The following is a 19,480-nucleotide window of genomic DNA, read 5'->3' as shown; positions in this document are numbered from 1 at the left end:
TGTTAATAAACTGTTAGCAATAATTATTATTTTTATAAAATTATTATTTTGTCTTTTCAATTATACCCTTCTATCGCCATTAATTTTTTTTTATTTGTCCTGAAGTTAAGAGTAAAAAAAGTATTTTAATTTTTTTTAACTATGATATACATTTAATCCGATATAACTTAACGGGTGGTAACTGCGAGAATATTTTTAAATAATGGAAAAATATATGACGGATATATTAAAAATATAAAAAAGATATTTCCAGAGTTTTGAAAAATATATTGATAACTATCCTTTCTTTTTATATATTCAGACAGACGGTATTCTAATAAATATCACACCAACAAATTTGTATAGCAACCGATTATTCCTAGCGCAAGTGGCAAAGAGCTTGACAGTTGGTATTCGAGGTCCCAAGTTCGAATCCTAATTAATTTATATTTCTAGTTAAGTTTATTTTTAAATAAAATAAATAAACGAGAAAGGCACGCAAATGGCGATATTGGAATAGTCAAGGCACTATCCACTAATTTTACCCTTCTTTCACTCTGATGCCGCTATAAATAGTAATAAAAAAAAAAAAAAAGATTAGATCTATTCGCGAGCGAACGGGGCACGAGAAAGAGAGAGAAAGGGAGGGGACAATCATAACCTCCGGTATCACGCACCTTTTTCGCCACCTCGATCGAGTTGGTTCCCACTTCCGCCTTCGATCTGCCCGCAGATCCTCCTCCTCTTCTTCTCAATCTCAGGTACCCTATCTCGGATCGATTCCGATTCCTATCCTTCGATTCCGTTGTTGTTAAAGCGAATTTTGTGACGAATTTTCCCAGGTTCCTTGTGGTCCTTGCGATTTATAGTGGATTTGATGTTGTTTTATCGTTCTTTCGCTTCGATTCGATCTATTTAGGGTTGTGCACCTTTTGATCTGAGTGAGGATCAGTGGTTCTTTTTCTTTTTTTCTTTTTTTTTCTTGTGGGTGCGCATCGGAATCATCTCAATCTCCGGCCTTTTTGCTTGTTTGGTCGTCTCTCCCGACATTTTTTGGTTGATTATTGTCTATTTTTAATGATTTTATGTCACTTGTAGTTTGAAGTGTCGCTACGTTCTCGCGATCACTTTCTCGCGATCTTGTAATATGTCGCTTGTTCACTGTCTTTTTCGTTATAAATTGTGGCTTTCTAGGTTGTTCTTAATTTATTTTTATAAAAAAAAGGAACTCTTTTTGCACTGATCCCACGCACCAAGTATGCTAGTGAGGAAGTCCCAATGATAATATTTTTAGGATTTCAACCATTTAAACTGCCTACAATTGTTGTTGATCTCTCAGATTTCTGGGGATCGTGTATTCGGTCCAAGATCATGAAAGAGGTGCAGTGATAGGTTGTTATTCGCCGGTATCACTTTAATTAGGACGAACTGTCTTCACATTCGCGTAAAATGTACAATGTAAAGTGATAAGGCCTTGTATCTTATTGAACCTGACGCGACGGTGTTTTTCAAGAAGAGAACTTGAGAGTGAGAAGCTAATGCCTGTGGCAGGAAAGTTACTTATGTCAGGAATCGATATTTTCTTTCTTAAGATAAACATTGAGCTTCTGAATTTTATTGGCATTGACATAAAAGATTAAATTTTGGTTTTTGGCTGTTAAATGTTGAGAATGTTTGTAAATAGACCAAAAAGATTTGTCAACATTGCCGTTCATTGCTTTCATGGGATACTGAGGCTGATAAATGACATTTTAAGCCCTTTCAGTTTTTCTAAGTTCTAACTAACATGATTGAGATCGACTCTCTTTGTATCAGACTTTATATAATAGTTTGAGTAATGGGAATGCAAACTAGTGAAATACTCTTCGTGAAGGAAATGTTTACACTAATGGTCTGATGAAAAACTATAATCAAACAAGATTATTTTAGACAAGTTCGCTATGCGGTCAGGCAGTATACTGCTAAGAAGGAATTCCCAACAGCAGATGTTGGAGTATATGAGGAAAATTTCGGGATACTTGACATATTGGTACATATGGTATCAAAATGGATTGCAGAGATGAGAAGCCTCTAGATTGGAGTCTGATGATCAGTTCTCTGGAAATTTGACTGATGGAACTATATGGTTTCCGAGACTTCATTTTCTCTACATGAAGTCTAGAATGTAATGCTAGTTGATTTGAAAATGTTTATGACATGATATTAATATGAAGCTACTTTTCAAGATTTTATGCTGCTCATAGGAAATGCAAACATAATCTTAAAAAGTGAAGGACCACTGTGCAGAGGGAATAGGGTGGAGTAGCAGACTTAATTAACTTTTGCATAGCCTATATGAAACATCCTACTCGAAATTGCTAGCAATGCAATGATCAAGGATGGCCATATCTTCTTGCATGGGCCAGCACATGGCTCGTTGACTAGAAGTCGGCATGGTATAGTTCCCATACTTAGATATCTTTAAGATATTGGTGGCTCAGTGTCTGCGTTACTTTCCATTTTCTTATTTGGCCTAAACTAGTTCATATAGCTCTTCTTTAGTTTGCTATATCTGCAGATATTAAGAAGGTAGTCTCAGCTTTAGTGGGGAAGTGGAGAAAAGTGAGAATTTTCTTGGTTTCTTGGTTGAAGACAAGGATGTTAGTTTTGTACAATCATATCCCCAGTTTCTTGTACCAAGTTCTCCTAACTCATTATGATAGATCCTGCAAAAGTGCTTGGGGATGAAGTAAAAAAATTTGGGATCTTGTCCGAGCATCAATACTTATATGCCACAAAAGGGATTAGCTTCCAAATTCTTTTAATTGTATTCTTGCATAATGCTTTCTGATATTCTTTGAAAGTTTGAATTATCTCCGATTTCTTATTCTGTAAATACTTTGTGGTTGTGATTAGTAGGTCCAGATTTAGTGCATAACCATAGGGAAATAATATATACTTACTTGATGTTACGAGGTTTCTTTCTTCAGCATATGGTGCCTATCTAGTTTGGAATTGGCTCGACATTGTGCTTCGAAGAAGGCGTCTTTATATTGGCCCAGTTTACTGAACGGGTTTCTACATAAGGATATTGTGTGATGGCAAGTTCTGCAAAAAATCTGGATCCTGCATTTCAGGGAGCTGGACAGAGAGTGTATCCTTTGTATAGACTGATAAAACATTCACCATGGTGTTATAGTTAGTTATCTGAAAATATTTTTACTTGTCAAAAATTTCAAACTGGTCTTCTGCACTGACGTGTAAAGTGGTTCTATTGGTCTTCTACATAGTGCTCTTTCTTTTTAATGTCCTATTATATTCACCTTAACCTCACGTAGAGGGCTGGAGATTTGGCGGATTGAAAACTTTCAACCAGTGCCTTTAGCAAAGTCAGATTATGGTAAATTCTACTCAGGAGACTCGTATATTGTTTTGCAGGTGATTTTTTGTTTTCATATTAGCTGTTTTGATAAAAAATATGTGGGGATCCCATCAACTCAGGTCATTCTGAAATAAACAACTCAACTTCTTTTGGTTTTGCCCCTTTTTAGTGGCACCCACTCAGTTGAACATTCTGATTCGAGTTTTTAAGTTTATTGAATCAGGGAATCAGGGTCCATTAAAGTTAATGGTTCTGTCCCCTCTTCAGCTGATAGAATTGTGAAGTCTGTTAGAAGTTAATGTCTAGCAGTTAACTAATTCAGCTGATGGAATGATATTCAAAATCAACACTGCTGAAGTTGATGGGGTGTCAATAAAAAAGATAAGGTTGGCGTTCTATCCTGTAATTGATGGGATCGCCTTACATTTTTTTCCTTATTTTGTTTTTTTAATTTTGGTCTGGTTTTCTAGTGTTTTAATTCTTCCCTCCATCTTTTGCAGACAACTTCAGGCAAAGGTGGTGCCTACTTATATGACATTCACTTCTGGATTGGAAAAGATTCAAGTCAAGTATGACTGATGTACTTTCTTTAAACCAAGAAATTTTGTATGTAACTGTTTTGTTGACTTCTATCGTTTGTCACAGGATGAAGGTGGAACTGCAGCAATCAAGACAGTTGAACTTGATGCCGTTCTTGGAGGCCGTGCAGTCCAGCACAGGGAAGTTCAAGGCCATGAATCTGACAAATTTCTTTCATACTTCAAGCCATGTATTATTCCTTTGGAGGGGGGCTTTGCTTCCGGATTCAAAAAGCTGGAGGAGGAGAAGTTTGAACCACGATTATATGTTTGTAAAGGGAAGCGAGTTGTTAGAATGAAGCAGGTGCTAAGACCTCTCTGTGTGTGTGTGTGTGTGTGTGTGTGTGTGTGTGTTAGCTCTATGGTTTATTATTCATGTCAGGGCTGTTTATTGAGTGGTGATATAAATGTTGCTTTTGCAGGTTCCATTTGCTCGCTCATCACTCAATCATGATGATGTGTTTATTTTAGACACTGAAAAGAAAATATACCAATTCAATGGTGCTAACTCCAATATCCAAGAAAGAGCTAAAGCATTAGAAGTAATACAGTATTTAAAGGAGAAGTACCATGAGGGAACATGTGATGTTGCAATCATTGGTGAGAGCGGCAACTTGTCTGAAAATTTATTTTCTTCTCTTGTTGTTAAGAAAATCTGAATTTTCAGTTTATTTATTTATATTGAACCAATAATGTCAGAGGATGGAAAACTCGTAGCGGAGTCAGATTCAGGTGAGTTCTGGGTTCTTTTCGGCGGCTTTGCGCCAATTGGCAAGAAAGCTATTGGGGAAGATGATGTTGTTATGGAAACAACTCCTGCGAAACTTTATAGGTATTCTAGTTTTCATATGCATCAAATATGTATATGATTAGAGATATTAATAATAATTTGATGCTTTTACTTTTCATCTGCATAAGACTTTTAACTTTTCTATAAATTGCTCATAAAGTTTGCCAGTTGGTTCAACATGAACCAGATTGCTGGTAATTGTGAGAGAAACTGGTGGGGTTTGTGTGATTTGATTACAACTGAGCAAAGTCTAGGCCTCGCCGGTGCACGTTTTAGCCAGATTAAAGTCGGTTGCGCTGGAGTTGGAACTTACGTAGCTATTTAAGCCTGAGCCTAGTTCAAAAAGACGGTCAGATTGGGTTGGGCCTGGTCAAGCCAGAAACTCTTGCCAGGCTGGGATATCTAAGAACTGATCCTTGATCCAGACTGTATTTTCCAGATCAATGTTATCAGTATCTACAATTTGTCTTGAAGTCCTGTCTTGAAGTCCTGTGCTAAGCAAGATGGCTCTGGTAATTTTTGCTCAGATGTGCATTTGATCTCATTTAATATAACAACTCTGGTTTGAGTTGGACAGAGATATCCATGTATTATCATCTAACTGCTGTGTATTTGATTTTTGTGCTTCTCATATGGTTGTCCAATTCAACTGATGAACTTAAATGAAAAAGGATAAGACTGCAGTGAATTGCAAAGATAATTGGCTCAACTATAATGATTGAAAAGATGCAAAGTGTTTTCACCTTCCCTTATGCTCCACTATGCGGAGGCTGATATAAGATGAATCTCCCGGCATATCTTGCTGACCTTTTCTATATCAGTTTGTTGCAGATTTACCTTGTTTTATCATATTTGAATTTTATCATTACTAAACTTTTTTGTCACAAGCTCAATTTGTAATTAAAGGACATGCTAAATTTAGATCAGGCTGTATGTGCGTTAAGTAGAAACTTCAAACATGCATAAGTGGAAACTAGTCTTTACATTATCAGATTCCAGCAAACAGTGCTAGACATGACATTTTACTTTCAGTCTTAAACTTCAATTATACCCAATTAGTATCTCACATAGTGTATTTTCTCCTTGCAGTATTAATGATGGTCAACTGAACTTGGAAGAAAACACCCTTTCTAAAGCTCTTTTGGAGAACAACAAGTGCTATTTACTGGATTGTGGAGCTGAGGTTTTTGTGTGGGTAGGCCGTGTAACACAAGTGGAGGATAGAAAAGCTGCTAGCAAAGCTGCTGAGGTAAACTTTAGTCTATCTAATATAATGATGAGACATTATTTTTTTGTACTCATTGGATTCTTCTTATAGGAGTTTATTGCTAATCAAAATAGACCAAAGTCAACACGAATAACTCAAGTGATTCAAGGTTATGAAACTCACTCCTTCAAGTCAAAATTTGAATCATGGCCAATGGGTACTACACCAGGAAACTCTGGTGGAGAAGAAGGCAGAGGAAAAGTAGCAGGTAGTTGATACTTCATTTATGTTGCAACCGAGGATTTAAGTGCCCATCGGCACGAGCCGTATTAATCGTATCATATCGTGCCAACAAGATATCGGCACGATACAGCCCCCATGCCGATGACACAACTCAAAACCCTCTATTATTTAAATTAATAAGTAATTTTCTCAATAAAGTTCAAAAGATTTGATAAAAATATATAATAAACAGTTAGAATATTTTGTTGCTAAAGAAAATAAATATTTCATGCTATTATGTGTCGGCACACATGAATTTTTTGTGACTGGCATGCATCGGCAGGGGCCGGCACGCACCGTGCCGTACTGTGCCGGCAAGTTTCCGGCATGACGCCGTGCCACGGCGCTTAAATCCTTGGTCGTAACCAAATTCTTTTTTTTGATATTTTTTTAACTTGTGTTTGATTTTTTTTTTTTTTTTCAGCTTTATTAAAGCAGCAGGGTGTTGATGTTAAGGGGACGGCAAAAGGCTCACCTGTAAATGAGGAAGTTCCTCCTTTGCTTGAGGGCAATGGAAAACTTGAGGTTTTGTCTTGGACTACTTTAATCTGTATAAATAATATCTGTATCATAAATCCTCAGAAGGTTACTTATATAAATTGTTTCAAAATTTTAATCATGCAATCTTTCAGGTTTGGCGCATTAATGGCAGTGCGAAGACTCCACTTCCAAAGGATGAGATTGGTAAATTTTATAGTGGAGACTGTTACATTGTTCTCTATACATATCATTCTGGTGAAAAGAAAGAAGAATACTTCTTAACCTGTTGGATGGGAAAAGATAGCATTCAGGTAATCATAAATTGGATGATATCTCATCCTAAACTCTGCTTAGTTATATAATTGCAATTTCCAAAGGATGAGATTGGTAAATTTTATAGTGGAGACTGTTACATTATTCTCTATACATATCATTCTAGTGAAAAGAAAGAAGAATACTTCTTAACCTGTTGGGTGGGAAAAAGATAGCATTCAAGTAATCATAAATTGGATGATATCTCATCTTAAACTCTGGTTAGTTATATAATTGCAATTTCCAATATGTTAGTAAAATATTTGGAGTTTCCTGTTAGTCTCTGATGGCGTTATTTCCGTTATAAGATGAAAAGTGAGTTGAAAAATGAATTTTTCCTATTGTACATAGATGGTTGTTGTAGAGTATGTTGTGACTGCTTTTGAGCTGTGATTAGACATTTATCAATATGTGAAACAAGGTTAGCTGAAAACCACTGTTTGAAAAGGTGCGCTTGAGGCGCGCGCCTCGGCATCTTGGCGCGAGGCGCCGGCCCCAGGCAAGGCGTGAGGGTGCGTGCCTTGCAATATTTAAGTTTTCAGGGATTTTTATAGTTTTCTAGTTGTTGGATTTTGAATTTGCATATTATACTTTAACTCGATAAGATACTTAGAAAATATTAAAAGAAATCCAAAAAAATTTCAAGATTTCGGATTGTTGGGTTTTGAATTTGCATCTTATACTTTAAACCTGATAAGATACTTAAAAAATCTTGAAAGAAATCCAAAAAAACCCCTAAAACAAAAAGAATCAGCTGCTCGCCCTCTCCTCTCCATCTCTTGTTTTCCTACATCCTCTCCTGTCGAGCATCCAACAACAACTGTGCTAGTAGCAGGAAGTAGCGGCAACAAATCAGTGGTGGCTAGAACAAGCAACCAGGAGTAGCGATAGCAGGAAAACAAGAAGCAGCTGCAGTGAAAACAGCTGCAGCGTCAGCAAGAACATCAAATTAAACTATATGCATGTGTTTTCTTTACTTTTTGATGGTTATTTTGGGGTTTTTTAATGTAGAACATCAAATCAAACTAGGCTTAGTAAATGTGCGCCTCGCCTTCTTGAGGCACGTGCCTCGCCTTCTTGAGGCGCGCCTCGCAGTGCGCCTCGTGCCTAGGCTTCAGGAAAGTCTTGCTCCTCTCTGTGCCTCGCGCCTTTTCAAACACTGCTGAAAACTAGTTTTTTTTATGTCATACATTCTAAGATAGTATTTTGAAAATTTTAAAGAAAAAAAGGGATAAATATTGGTCGTGTTGTCAAAGGCCTAAGATTTATGTATTCTGTATGAAGAATTACTAATGCCTAGGAAAAACTATGAGACCAGTTTTTTGAATAGGGATGTTAGTTAGTTTCAAGATTTCAAGTGCTGTCCTGTGCCGTACGGCAAGAGACGGCACGTATTGTGCCCTCAATATAGGGGCACTATACAGCTGGGGTCTCGCAGGACCCCTTGTGTTGCGAAACTCGCTGGGTATCGCACGAGACAACGCGATACCCCAGCGGGTATCGCGGCACAGCATTATGCCTCTTTTTTTTCTATTTTGGGTTTTTTTTTTTTTCTTTTCTATTGTGGGCTTTTTCAGATTCTATCAGCCCGAGCCCTCCGCTTTCACCATAGGCATCCACCTTTTCTTCACAAATTATTTTTGGGTAAATTGCATTGTTACCCACTGAACTTTTGGCGAAGTTTCACTTTACCCCTCGAACTCCTAAAATGGACATCTAACACCCTAAACTCTAATATTTCATTTATGTTACCCGTTCCGCCAGTTTTCAGTCAAGCTCTATTAACCGGAAACTGACGGAAGGGGTAAAACGAATGAAGTATTAGAGTTTAGGGTGTTAGATGTCTATTTTAGGAGTTTGGGGGGTTAAGTGAAACTCGCCAAAAGTTCATGAAGTAGCTGTCATGCCCCGCGACCGCTACTTTGGCCGGTGCGGGCACGTCGAACAGTACGCCGGACGGACAGCACCTCCCCTATCCGCCCAAGACTCTGCATCAACAAATCATGTACAAGAGTTGCCCAAGAAAACTCTAAAACATACATGATACAACAAGGAGCGCCACTAGCGCTAACAACAAGAGCAAGCCACAAGTAATTCATATAAGTGATAATAAAGAGAGTTACTAACTATTACATTCATTTACAACATTGATTATCCCTATTTACTTACATTTATCATCCAAAATGTATATACATCATGCTCTCAAACTGTCTCACACCTATACAAGATCTACTCTCATGTATACCTCAGGTGTCTCTAATGCAAAAGGAGGCTGTAGCTATCTCTAGGGCACTAAGCCCTTACCGCGATCCTCGCTCGGAGCGTTCGCACTCGGCCCTGCAATATGGTGGGGTGAGAACTACGAATAGTTCCCAGTGGGTTCAGCCGTCGACTCCGCCGATCTCCTCACTAGGTCTAAGCAGGCATATATAGATAGATAGATAGATGTATAAACGAAAGCAATAACAGATATCATGCTGTATGCCTCAATCCAAATATGAATGAATGAATTGTACATAGTACAGAGGTCACTGTCATGCTACTATGTCAAGGAAAACATGCTACTGTAGCTGTCATACAACCCAATCTCAATCTCACGGGAAAGGATCCGCTTGCTCGGGGCGAGAACTACTCACTCACCGAACTCACTAACATCTCGTAGGTGAGGATCCACACTCACTCACCCGAGACCGTCTGCGGGGCCCCATAAGGCTCACCCCTCGTGTGACAAAACTCCGGAGCGCACGGCTTGTGCGGAGCGACCGCCAACAAGCACTAAACAGACATGTGAGTATAGTCCAATCCTCGTCAACAGAGAATACCCTATCCACTAGGGCCAACATCTCTTGGGAACTAGTCATCACTAGGTTTATCATGCAATAGTGTTTCACCTACACTCTAGTTCATCATGCCACTCGTGATAGTTTTCATGCTATTTAGATGCCACTCGTTCATCGACTCTTGTCCAATTAACACAAGTTCACATTGTCATTTACACTAGGGTTTCTATGTCACAATTCACCTTTACACATGCATTCTAACACTAGTGTCAAGCTCACCTCGCTATACTATCAAAGACATGCAAGTAAAGGAATTGCGCCCATTCATACCCTATCATGCATCCTATCAATATGCAATAAATCAACAATAATACTTAGACATAAGGAGCAGCTCAACTGCTTCGGGATGGACACCACCCACCTTTTATAGCATTCCGATTGCTCGTCGTCACTCGCAATCGGCCTCCTGCGGCGCACGCCGCTCGGCTCGACCCAATTCGCGCGACCACCGAACGACCTTCGATTTGCGATTTGGAAATTAAAGGTCTTCGGTTTCTTGTTACGGTACTCGGAATCCGATCCCGCGATTTACGGACTCCGCCTCGGCCCTCCAGGCGGAAACGAATGTCGGAAGGTCCTTTTTGCCAATAACTCCGCGCTCGCTCGGCGGATCAGCAAACCGACTGCGCCGATGGAATCGTAGGCCTAACAATTACATTTACATAGGGTCAATCGAGATCAAACCCTAACTTTTCACAAAAACCCTCACGGAGCCCTAGCTCGCAACTACGGCGCAAACGTGCCGCAATAACTCTAGATTCTTGCATCTTACAACACATAGGCACCCTAGGGTCCAATCCAAACTATTCTAGAGTTCAAACGCCCAAACCCTAGATATATACCATTAACAAGCTCAAGAGCTTACCTCAAGATGCTCCTTCTCCACTTGAGGAAGAAGACGAAGAAGAGAACTTCACTCTTCCAAGCTTTCCTCTAACTCCTACTTCTCCTTCCACCTTGAGAGAGAGAGAGAGAAGAGATCCTAGAGAGAGAGAGAAAGGTTTTAGGTTTAGGTTGGGTGAAAATGAGGGAAAGAGAGAGAGCCACATGCTCATATAGCCTCACTAATGGCCATTTTGCACTTTAGCCCCTTAACTTCATCATATACACACATGCACAGCCTAGCCTGGACATTTTCGGGCTACGGGGACCGGTCTCTCTAAGAGGGACCGGTCCCAGAGAGTGACTTATTTACAGAAAAGGACCCTTGCCCCTTTTCCACGCTTACGGGGACCGGTCTCTCCAATAAGGGACCGGTCCCTGAGAGCACACTCTCGCAGGACAGCTCCTTGTTCAATTTGCATACCTACGGGGACCGGTCTCTCCCGCCAGGGACCGGTCTCCGAGAGCAAGTTTTGTGCGCAGAGCCTTCTGCCACATTTTCCAAGCTACGGGGACCGGTCTTTCCCACCAGGGACCGGTCCCCGAGAGCAAAAATCCTACACTTTGCAGAATCTTCACAACTCGCTCCCGGAGGCCTTCTCCAATGCACTTTTGACCTTCTTGATGCCTTCGGCTTTTCCGAAGCACCCCGAACTCGATTTGACCAATTTGGATTGAAGTCCAGTTCCACGTTCCACAGTTTCGAGTCCTTACAGTAGCAGTGCAATTTACCTTGTAGGACTCTTGACTATAAATTATTTTATTATAATATGTTACTTATGGAGTGACTACTAACCCTCAAGTTAGTGATCATACTTGATTTTGAATTTATATATATTTTTTATACTAAAATAAATCATATCATAATTTATCCTACATTTTATTGTAATAAAATAAAAGCAAAAGAAATGAATTAGAGTGGCTTAAAGATAAGATAATAGCGATACTAACTACCTACGATGCTCGAACACTCTACTGTCCTCGTGTACTCGCTAATATGGTTGATTTACAATAGGTGTCCTCACTCGGATATAGAGATTTAAATTCTCAGTTAATTTTTTATAGTACTCGTTTGTCCCTTTTATCTTTAAAAGCATTGTTCTAAAGTATTATAAAATATTATTTTATATTTTTATATTAAAAATTTCTAATTGGCTGAAATGAAGTACAAAAATTTTATTTTAGGCTACAATAAAATTACATTGCAAAGTTTCATAGGAAATAAGTGCATTTTCTAGAACAATGCTTCTAAAGATAAAAGGGACAAACGAGTGCTACAGAAAATTAACTGAGAATTCAAATCTCTATATCCGAGTGAGGACACCTATTGTAAATCAACCATATTAGCGAGTACATCAGGACAGTGGAGTGCTCGAGCATCGTAGTTAGTATCGCTCTTTTCTTATCATTAAACCACTCTAATTCATTTCTTTCGCTTTTATTTTATTACAATAAAATGTAGGATAAATTATGGTATAATTTATTTTAAGATAAAAAATATATATAAATTCAAAATCAAGCATGATCACTAACTTGAGAGTTAGTAGTCAATCCATAAGTAACATATTAGGGTAGATTGCACTACTACCTCCTGAACTTTTGGCGAGTTTCACTTAACCCCCAAACTCCTAATATAGACATCTAACACCCTAAACTCTAATATTTCATTCGTTTTACCCTTTCCGTTAGTTTTTGATTAACGGAACTTGACGGAAAACTGACAGAAGGGGCAACATGAATGAAATATTAGAGTTTAGGGTGTTAGATGTCCATTTTAGGAGTTCGAGGGGTAAAGTGAAACTTCGCCAAAAGTTCAGGGGGTAACAATGCAATTTACCAAATTATTTATCCAAAATTTGCCGTACCACGAAGCTTTCGACGAATCAAGGCATAAAATCGAACTCGATAACCAAATTTTGAGGCACATTAATGTAAAATTTTATTTTCGAAGTTAGAAGATTGAAAATATTGATAAAATTAAAAGCTAAATTAAATCAATTGATACTCAAATTTATTTAATTTATTTGTCATATAATTTATTGCTAAATTTTCATGGATAGATCTAACAAATTTTTATGACCAAGTAGTCATCTCTCTGTAAAGATGTAAATTTATATAATTATTGTACTTGTGGATTTNAGTACAACTATAGCTTATAGAGAATAGAAATTAAAATACAATAATAAAATCCACAAGTACAATAATTATATAAATTTTCATGGATAGATCTAACAAATTTTTATGACCAAGTAGTCATCTCTCTGTAAAGATGTAAATTTATATAATTATTGTACTTGTGGATTTTATTATTGTATTTTAATTTCTATTCTCTATAAGCTATAGTTGTACTTTATATATAAAAAAGGGGTAAATTGCATTGTTACCCCCTGAACTTTTGGCGAAGTTTCACTTTACCCCTCGAACTTCTAAAATGGACATCTAACTCCCTAAACTCTAATATTTCGTTCATGTTACCCCTTCTGTAAGTTTTCCGTCAAGCTTTATTAACCGAAAACTGATGGAAGGGGTAAAACAAATGAAATATTAGAGTTTAGGGTGTTAGATGCCTATTTTAGGAGTCTGGGGGATTAGGTGAAACTCGCCAAAAGTTAAGGGGGGTAACAATATAATTTACCCAAATTTTTATTATAAATTATATTTATATTTTTATATTAAAAATTTCTAATTAGCTGAAATGAAGTACAAAAATTTTATTTAAGTGTATTTTATAGAACAATGCTTCTAAAGATAAAAGGGACAAACGAGTACTACAGAAAATTAACTGAGAATTAAAATCTCTATATCCGAGTGAGGGCACCTATTGTAAATCAACCATATTAGCGAGTACACCAGAATAGTAGAGTGTTCGAGCATCGTAGGTAGTTAGCATCGCTCTTTTTTTCTCTTTAAGCCACTCTAATTCATTTCTTTCACTTTTTATTTTATTACAATAAAATGTAGGATAAATTATGGTATGATTTATTTTAGAATAAAAAATATATATAAATTCAAAATCAAGCATGATCACTAACTTAAGGATTAGTAGTCAATCCATAAGTAACATATTATAATAAAATAATTTATAGTCAAGAGTCCCCTACGGAGTAAATTGCACTATTACCTCCTGAACTTTTGGCGAGTTTTACTTAACCCCCCAAACTCCTAAAATAGACATCTAACACCCTAAACTCTAATATTTCATTCGTTTTACCCTTTCCGTCAGTTTTCGATTAACGAAACTTGACGAAAAACTGACGGAAGGGGTAATATGAACGAAATATTAGAGTTTAGGGGGTTAGATGTCCATTTTAGAAGTTCGAGGGGTAAAGTGAAATTTTGCCAAAAGTTCAGGGGGTAACAGTGCAATTTACACTATAAAAAAGCTTACAGTATGTTAATTGGTGAGTATAGTAAGCTATATATAGCTAATAGTCATAATTATTAGGCTAAATCTTTCAAAATAATATTATAAGAGCTTATTGGGATAAAATAAACTAAAATATGCCCGTGCCAAAGCGTGCCATTAGGTGGTCATGCGTATCTATCGGCATGCAAGCGTGCCACATGTCGACACGGAAGAGTGTCACATATCGTGCCAGGCAAACAGCGGCATGCCCCCATGCCACGTTACTTCTATCCTTGGTTAGTTTGTTATATTGATGACTATCTCTGTGTGAATTTTATGAAATTCACCATCCCTAAGAGTCACTGAAAATGCATTCAATGAACTTACAAAGAATAAACTTATGAAATCTTCTGCGTAAATGCTTAATCAGACGTGAATGCCTTTGAAGACAGTTGAGGTGCTAAATGGAGGAGCGTGATCTCTCATGTTTAGTCATCTAATAGCTTGGACTCATGACGTTTTAAAAGAAAGGTATTCTACAAGGAGAAGAGATTGTAAGCTTTGATTGGCATTATACTAGCATGAGCAACACACAAATATAAAAAGAAGAAATAAGGAGCAGAGGAAGTCTGTATTCTTACGTTTTCTATATCAAAGTAGTCCATATTCTTTTCTATATCAAAGTAGATGGCAAAATTTGTTCATTCTAGTTTCTCAGCCATATTTAAGAGAAATAAACCATCATGGCTCGAAGATGAAGTTTCAGAACACCTAAATAGAGGTATTCTGTGGCTCGACAAGGAACATTATGTGGCCAGGCGTGCATTGCTTTGGCACTTAGATCTAATGTTTGAAACCCACAATGGCTCCAAATGGCACCGCTCGGCATGCCATAGGGCTGTTGTTGGTGCTCTATAACCAAATTAAAACCCCTTTGAACAGAATTTGACTCAAATTAGCATTTATAGGCAATCGATTGATTAACTTATCTTTAGATGAAAAAGGTTATTTAATAGAATAATACAAACTCATCAGGGTGATGAACCTATCACTAATCTCTAGATCCTTCCAATTTTCAGCTCGCAACTGATTTTATAGCTATATAACGATGTAAATAAATAGCCAACAACCTAGATTTTATGGTGATAACTTAACTTCCCTGATTTTAGATGTTTGTACCTATGAATTGCCTTCTTGGCCTCGTAAACCCGTCTCCTATTCTTGTTTTTGTCTTGCATGTTTTCTAGTACACCTTTAGAAGGTTTTTCCAATTCAATAACCTATCTTCTCTGAAATTTAATTGCTCTCATGTTTATCAACAAAATAATAACAATTGCACTGGTAACATAATGTGGTAGGTAGTTGTCAATATTTTTACTTATACGACAATGTTTTCTTACAGGAAGATCAAGCGATGGCTACTCGATTGGCTAATACAATGTGGAATTCCTTAAAAGGAAGACCTGTTCAGGTAGTTTTCAATTCTTCTTCCTTCTCTACTTTTAGAAGATACGCAAGACAGCAGTTAGCTAGCTATATGTTTTCTGCAGGGCCGCATTTATCAAGGGAAGGAGCCACCGCAGTTTATTGCACTCTTCCAACCCATGGTTGTGTTGAAGGTACTAAGGGTCTATCGAAAAAAAGTAGTTTTTCTGTAATGATTTGGAGCTTAAACGTCCTTGATTTGTCACCCTGAAGGCACCGAGCTTTTTATCCTAATGTTTTGCATAATATCTAGGGTGGAGTCAGCTCTGGATACAAGAAGTCCATTGCAGAAAAGAACTTGAATGATGAAACTTATACTCCTGATGGCATTGCACTAATTCAAGTATCAGGCACATCTGTCCACAACAATAAAGCAATTCAAGTTGATGCGGTATACATTCATAAGCTATCCTACTGTTCCCCTGCCAAGTCAGAAACCTTCTAATAATTTATGTGTTTCTTATTTGTAATGTGCACTATACATTGCCTTCACGGGAAAAGATGAATGAATTAGTGGGCGGCGGTGGTAGCTTAATAAACAGTTGAAAGATTGAACAGTCATTTCCTGTTTGATGGTTTAAGCTATTTAAGCTGCAAGTAGTGTAAATCGAATGTTCGATAACATTAAGAGCAAAATAGAAAAGCTCTCAACGTTTTAAAAATCAGTCCATGGATCGTACGTACATCCACATATGCAGATGCAATGCTACATAGGTCAAATCAGGATATGGCTTGGCTGCCGTGTAATGGGTGCACAAGCAATACCCATTAACAGACATTTAACTATGTTTAAATAGATTTGGCATAGGTGTTTATGTTAGCTAGTCATATAATTTAACCTTTTAAATTTTATATTTAATTATTATAAATTTGTTTTAGTAGTCATATTTCATACCGAACATGTTGTATATGTTAAGTTTTGTGAAAGTTGAAACGATCTTTACAATGTCACAATGTTTTGCATCATCTAAATGTTTCTTAGACTTTCTCCTTCTTGATTCTTCTGTCTATTTTTCTTAGTTGCCGTATATTTTTGGACTAATTATATTTTCGTACTTACTGAATTTATTATAGATTTTAGTTCTTATTCAGCACATATTTTTCACTTATCTTTAATTAATAATTTGATTTATAGTCTTTAACAACATATCTCCTACATATCCATTAAATTGACCAGTTGTGTCTTTTCGATTGCTTTTGCTTATGGTATTCGGATTTGTAATAGTAGCTGATTTCTCTTTGAACTTGGTCATTATTATGGTCACAGGTTTCTAAGTAAGCATTATGTTATACCAATTAGAGGTACATTGTCTGTTGTCTTTTAAGTTGGTTCTATTCTCTATATCCATTTAGCTTCATAGTTCATATATGTATTATCTCTTTATTTTTGTTGATATTTGCCGTGTCATGTCGTATTATACTGTCTACTCATTTTGAACTTGAAAAAGAGGAAGTTTTAGATTCATGGTTTAAAGTCTGATTCTAAGCCAACTATGGCCATTCCAATTTTTTTAAGCGAGCAATCCATGTTATGTGATATCATCAGTTCTTCCTTTGTTCTCTAATTCGCTTAGATGGTTCTATGCTAGGTCGTATATAAATGATCTTTCTTTTTCTTACTGATGAATAATTGTGAAGTTGATGTTCCTGAGACTGTTTTCTATTTACTACTACCAGATGGCTTCCTCAACTCTAATTTATTTTTCCAGGTGGCCACATCTTTAAATTCCAACGATTGTTTTGTATTACAATCTGGGAATTCATTATTTACATGGCATGGTAGTTCAAGTACCTTTGAGCAGCAGCAGTGGGCTACAAAAGTTGCAGAATTTTTAAAGGTATAAATAGTTTCACCTGTTTAGCGTCAATTTGTTAGCATGATATATATATATATATATATATATATATATATATATATATATATACTCCTATACTTTCAAAAATACGAATACCTTCGTGTTTGTAAATTATTTTCGATGATAGAATATTTGATTTGACGACCGGTTTTGTTAGACATAATTTATACTATTGGAACTATTTAAAAACTAAATTTCATAATTTTTTGACTTTTTTTGCCTAGTGAATGGGTAGCCTCACAATGAATGGCTGAAAATAAAAATCTCATAAAAATAGTGATAAAGAACTCAAATTTCAAATCGGAAGTATTGTTCTGACTTTTGATGTTAAGTAGAATTTTCTATTAAATTTTTATATAATTTGGATAATTCTATACTGTTAAACTTAAAAACGTACCACATCGACCATTAAAATAGTCATTTTTGAGACCCTGTGATCGTTTGATAAATAATGTCGAAAAATTATAAAATATGGTTTCTAGATAGTTCCAATAACATAAATTATTCTTAATGAAGCCGATAGTCAAATCGGATATCCTATTATCGAAAACAACTTACAAGTATAGAAGTCTCTATACTTTCGAAAGTACGGAAGACCTACGATATATATATATATATATATAGTACGGGAGCTCCCGTACTATAGTGTTGTTTTCGATCTTCGGGCATTCAAATCAACGATCCACACCGTTAAAACTGATCTAGGGTATTTAAAGTTTTTAGAAATAAAATTTTATATTTTTTCGACATCGTTTACTTTATGATCAAAATATTTCAAAATTGTCAATTTTCAATGGCTATTATGACGAGTTTGGAGTTTAACGGTNCACCGTTAAATTCACAAACGCATCACATCTACCATTAAAATTGTCAATTTTGAGACCTTTTGATCACTAGCCAAATGATGTCGAAAAATTATGAAATTTAGTTTCCAAATACTTTTAATAGTGTAGATCAAGTCTAACGGAGCCGATTGTCGATTTGGACGCTGCATCATTGAAAACAACTTGGTAGCAGCGAGGCCGATAGTATACCAGCCTAGCTCTCTCTCTCTCTCTCTCTCTCTCTATATATATATATATATATATATATATATATATATATATGCTAGGGTTATTATACCCTTATGAGTATAGACCCTTTTGTATTCATAAATTTTTGGCCATTGGGTGAAGGGTGTGCGGTTAAGATAATTGAAAGAAGGGTAAAAGAGCATATCCTCTTGGGTTCTATTGATGAAATTATATAGTACAAGAGATAAGCTTACTACAGTAACAATGCCTACTTTAGTAATAATACAACCAGGATTACATACCATATAATCTTATATCATACCATATAATCCTACTCTAAATATGTCGCAATATACAATATCCTAATATAGCATAAAATACTTAATATATCGTAACATTTCCCCGCAAGGTAAGCATCCAGTGGGCGGATGCGAAGATTGAGCCGCAACACCGAAAAACGAGAAGGTGACAAAGGCTTGGTGAAAATATCAGCAAGTTGCTTATCAGAAGAGATGAGCACCAAGTCCAAATCACCAGACTGGACTTTCTCACGTAGGAATTGATGGTTGAGCTCAATATGCTTTGTCCAAGCATGGAGAATCGGATTAGCCGCAAGATAAGTCGTGCTGAGATTATCACAATAGATGCGGATGGAGCGCCATAAGAAAACACCAAGGTCATGGAGTAAACATCGAAGCCAAACCGTCTCAGCAAGCGTATTTGCCACAGCACGATACTCCGCTTCAGAACTGGAGCGAGAAATGGTGGGCTATTTCTTAGCGGACGAGGAGATAAGATTGGGCCCAAGAAAGATGCAATACTTAGAAGTAGAGCGACATGTATCCGGACAACCAGCCCAATCAGCATTTGCAAAAGCCACAAGAGAAGAATTGACACATCGAGAAAGTGGAAGACCATACGATAGTGTCCCTCGGATATAACGTAGAGTACGCTTGACGGCTTGCATATGTGGTTCACGAGGCGTCTGCAAATACTGAGCAACAATGTTGACAGCATACGAAATATCCGGTCTCATGAAGGTGAGATACTGGAGAGCACCAACAAGCTG

At 36.9% G+C, this 19,480-nt stretch overlaps 1 protein-coding gene across 2 annotated transcripts in view; it reads left to right on the top strand.

Moving 5' to 3' along the window:
* LOC109723872 (villin-2) overlaps positions 572 to 19,480 on the top strand; it is a 32,841-nt gene continuing 13,932 nt past the window's right edge. Inside the window, exons 1-15 of one of the 2 annotated variants that reach the window (XM_020252364.1) lie at positions 572 to 740; positions 2,949 to 3,112; positions 3,297 to 3,396; positions 3,841 to 3,909; positions 3,986 to 4,222; positions 4,341 to 4,518; positions 4,618 to 4,750; positions 5,798 to 5,957; positions 6,027 to 6,183; positions 6,622 to 6,722; positions 6,830 to 6,988; positions 15,460 to 15,528; positions 15,608 to 15,676; positions 15,796 to 15,933; positions 17,252 to 17,380. In XM_020252364.1, coding sequence (XP_020107953.1) covers positions 3,057 to 3,112; positions 3,297 to 3,396; positions 3,841 to 3,909; positions 3,986 to 4,222; positions 4,341 to 4,518; positions 4,618 to 4,750; positions 5,798 to 5,957; positions 6,027 to 6,183; positions 6,622 to 6,722; positions 6,830 to 6,988; positions 15,460 to 15,528; positions 15,608 to 15,676; positions 15,796 to 15,933; positions 17,252 to 17,380 — 1,755 coding nt within the window. In that variant the 5' untranslated portion in view covers positions 572 to 740; positions 2,949 to 3,056. Of the gene's footprint in view, positions 741 to 2,934; positions 3,113 to 3,296; positions 3,397 to 3,840; positions 3,910 to 3,985; positions 4,223 to 4,340; positions 4,519 to 4,617; positions 4,751 to 5,797; positions 5,958 to 6,026; positions 6,184 to 6,621; positions 6,723 to 6,829; positions 6,989 to 15,459; positions 15,529 to 15,607; positions 15,677 to 15,795; positions 15,934 to 17,251; positions 17,381 to 19,480 lie in introns of both variants that reach the window. The other variant, XM_020252365.1, reaches the window with a different exon arrangement.

The sequence above is a fragment of the Ananas comosus genome, linkage group 18 (assembly GCF_001540865.1).
Source record: "Ananas comosus cultivar F153 linkage group 18, ASM154086v1, whole genome shotgun sequence".
NCBI classification, from domain to species: Eukaryota; Viridiplantae; Streptophyta; class Magnoliopsida; order Poales; family Bromeliaceae; genus Ananas; species Ananas comosus.
This window is presented reverse-complemented; position numbering and strand designations above follow the sequence as displayed.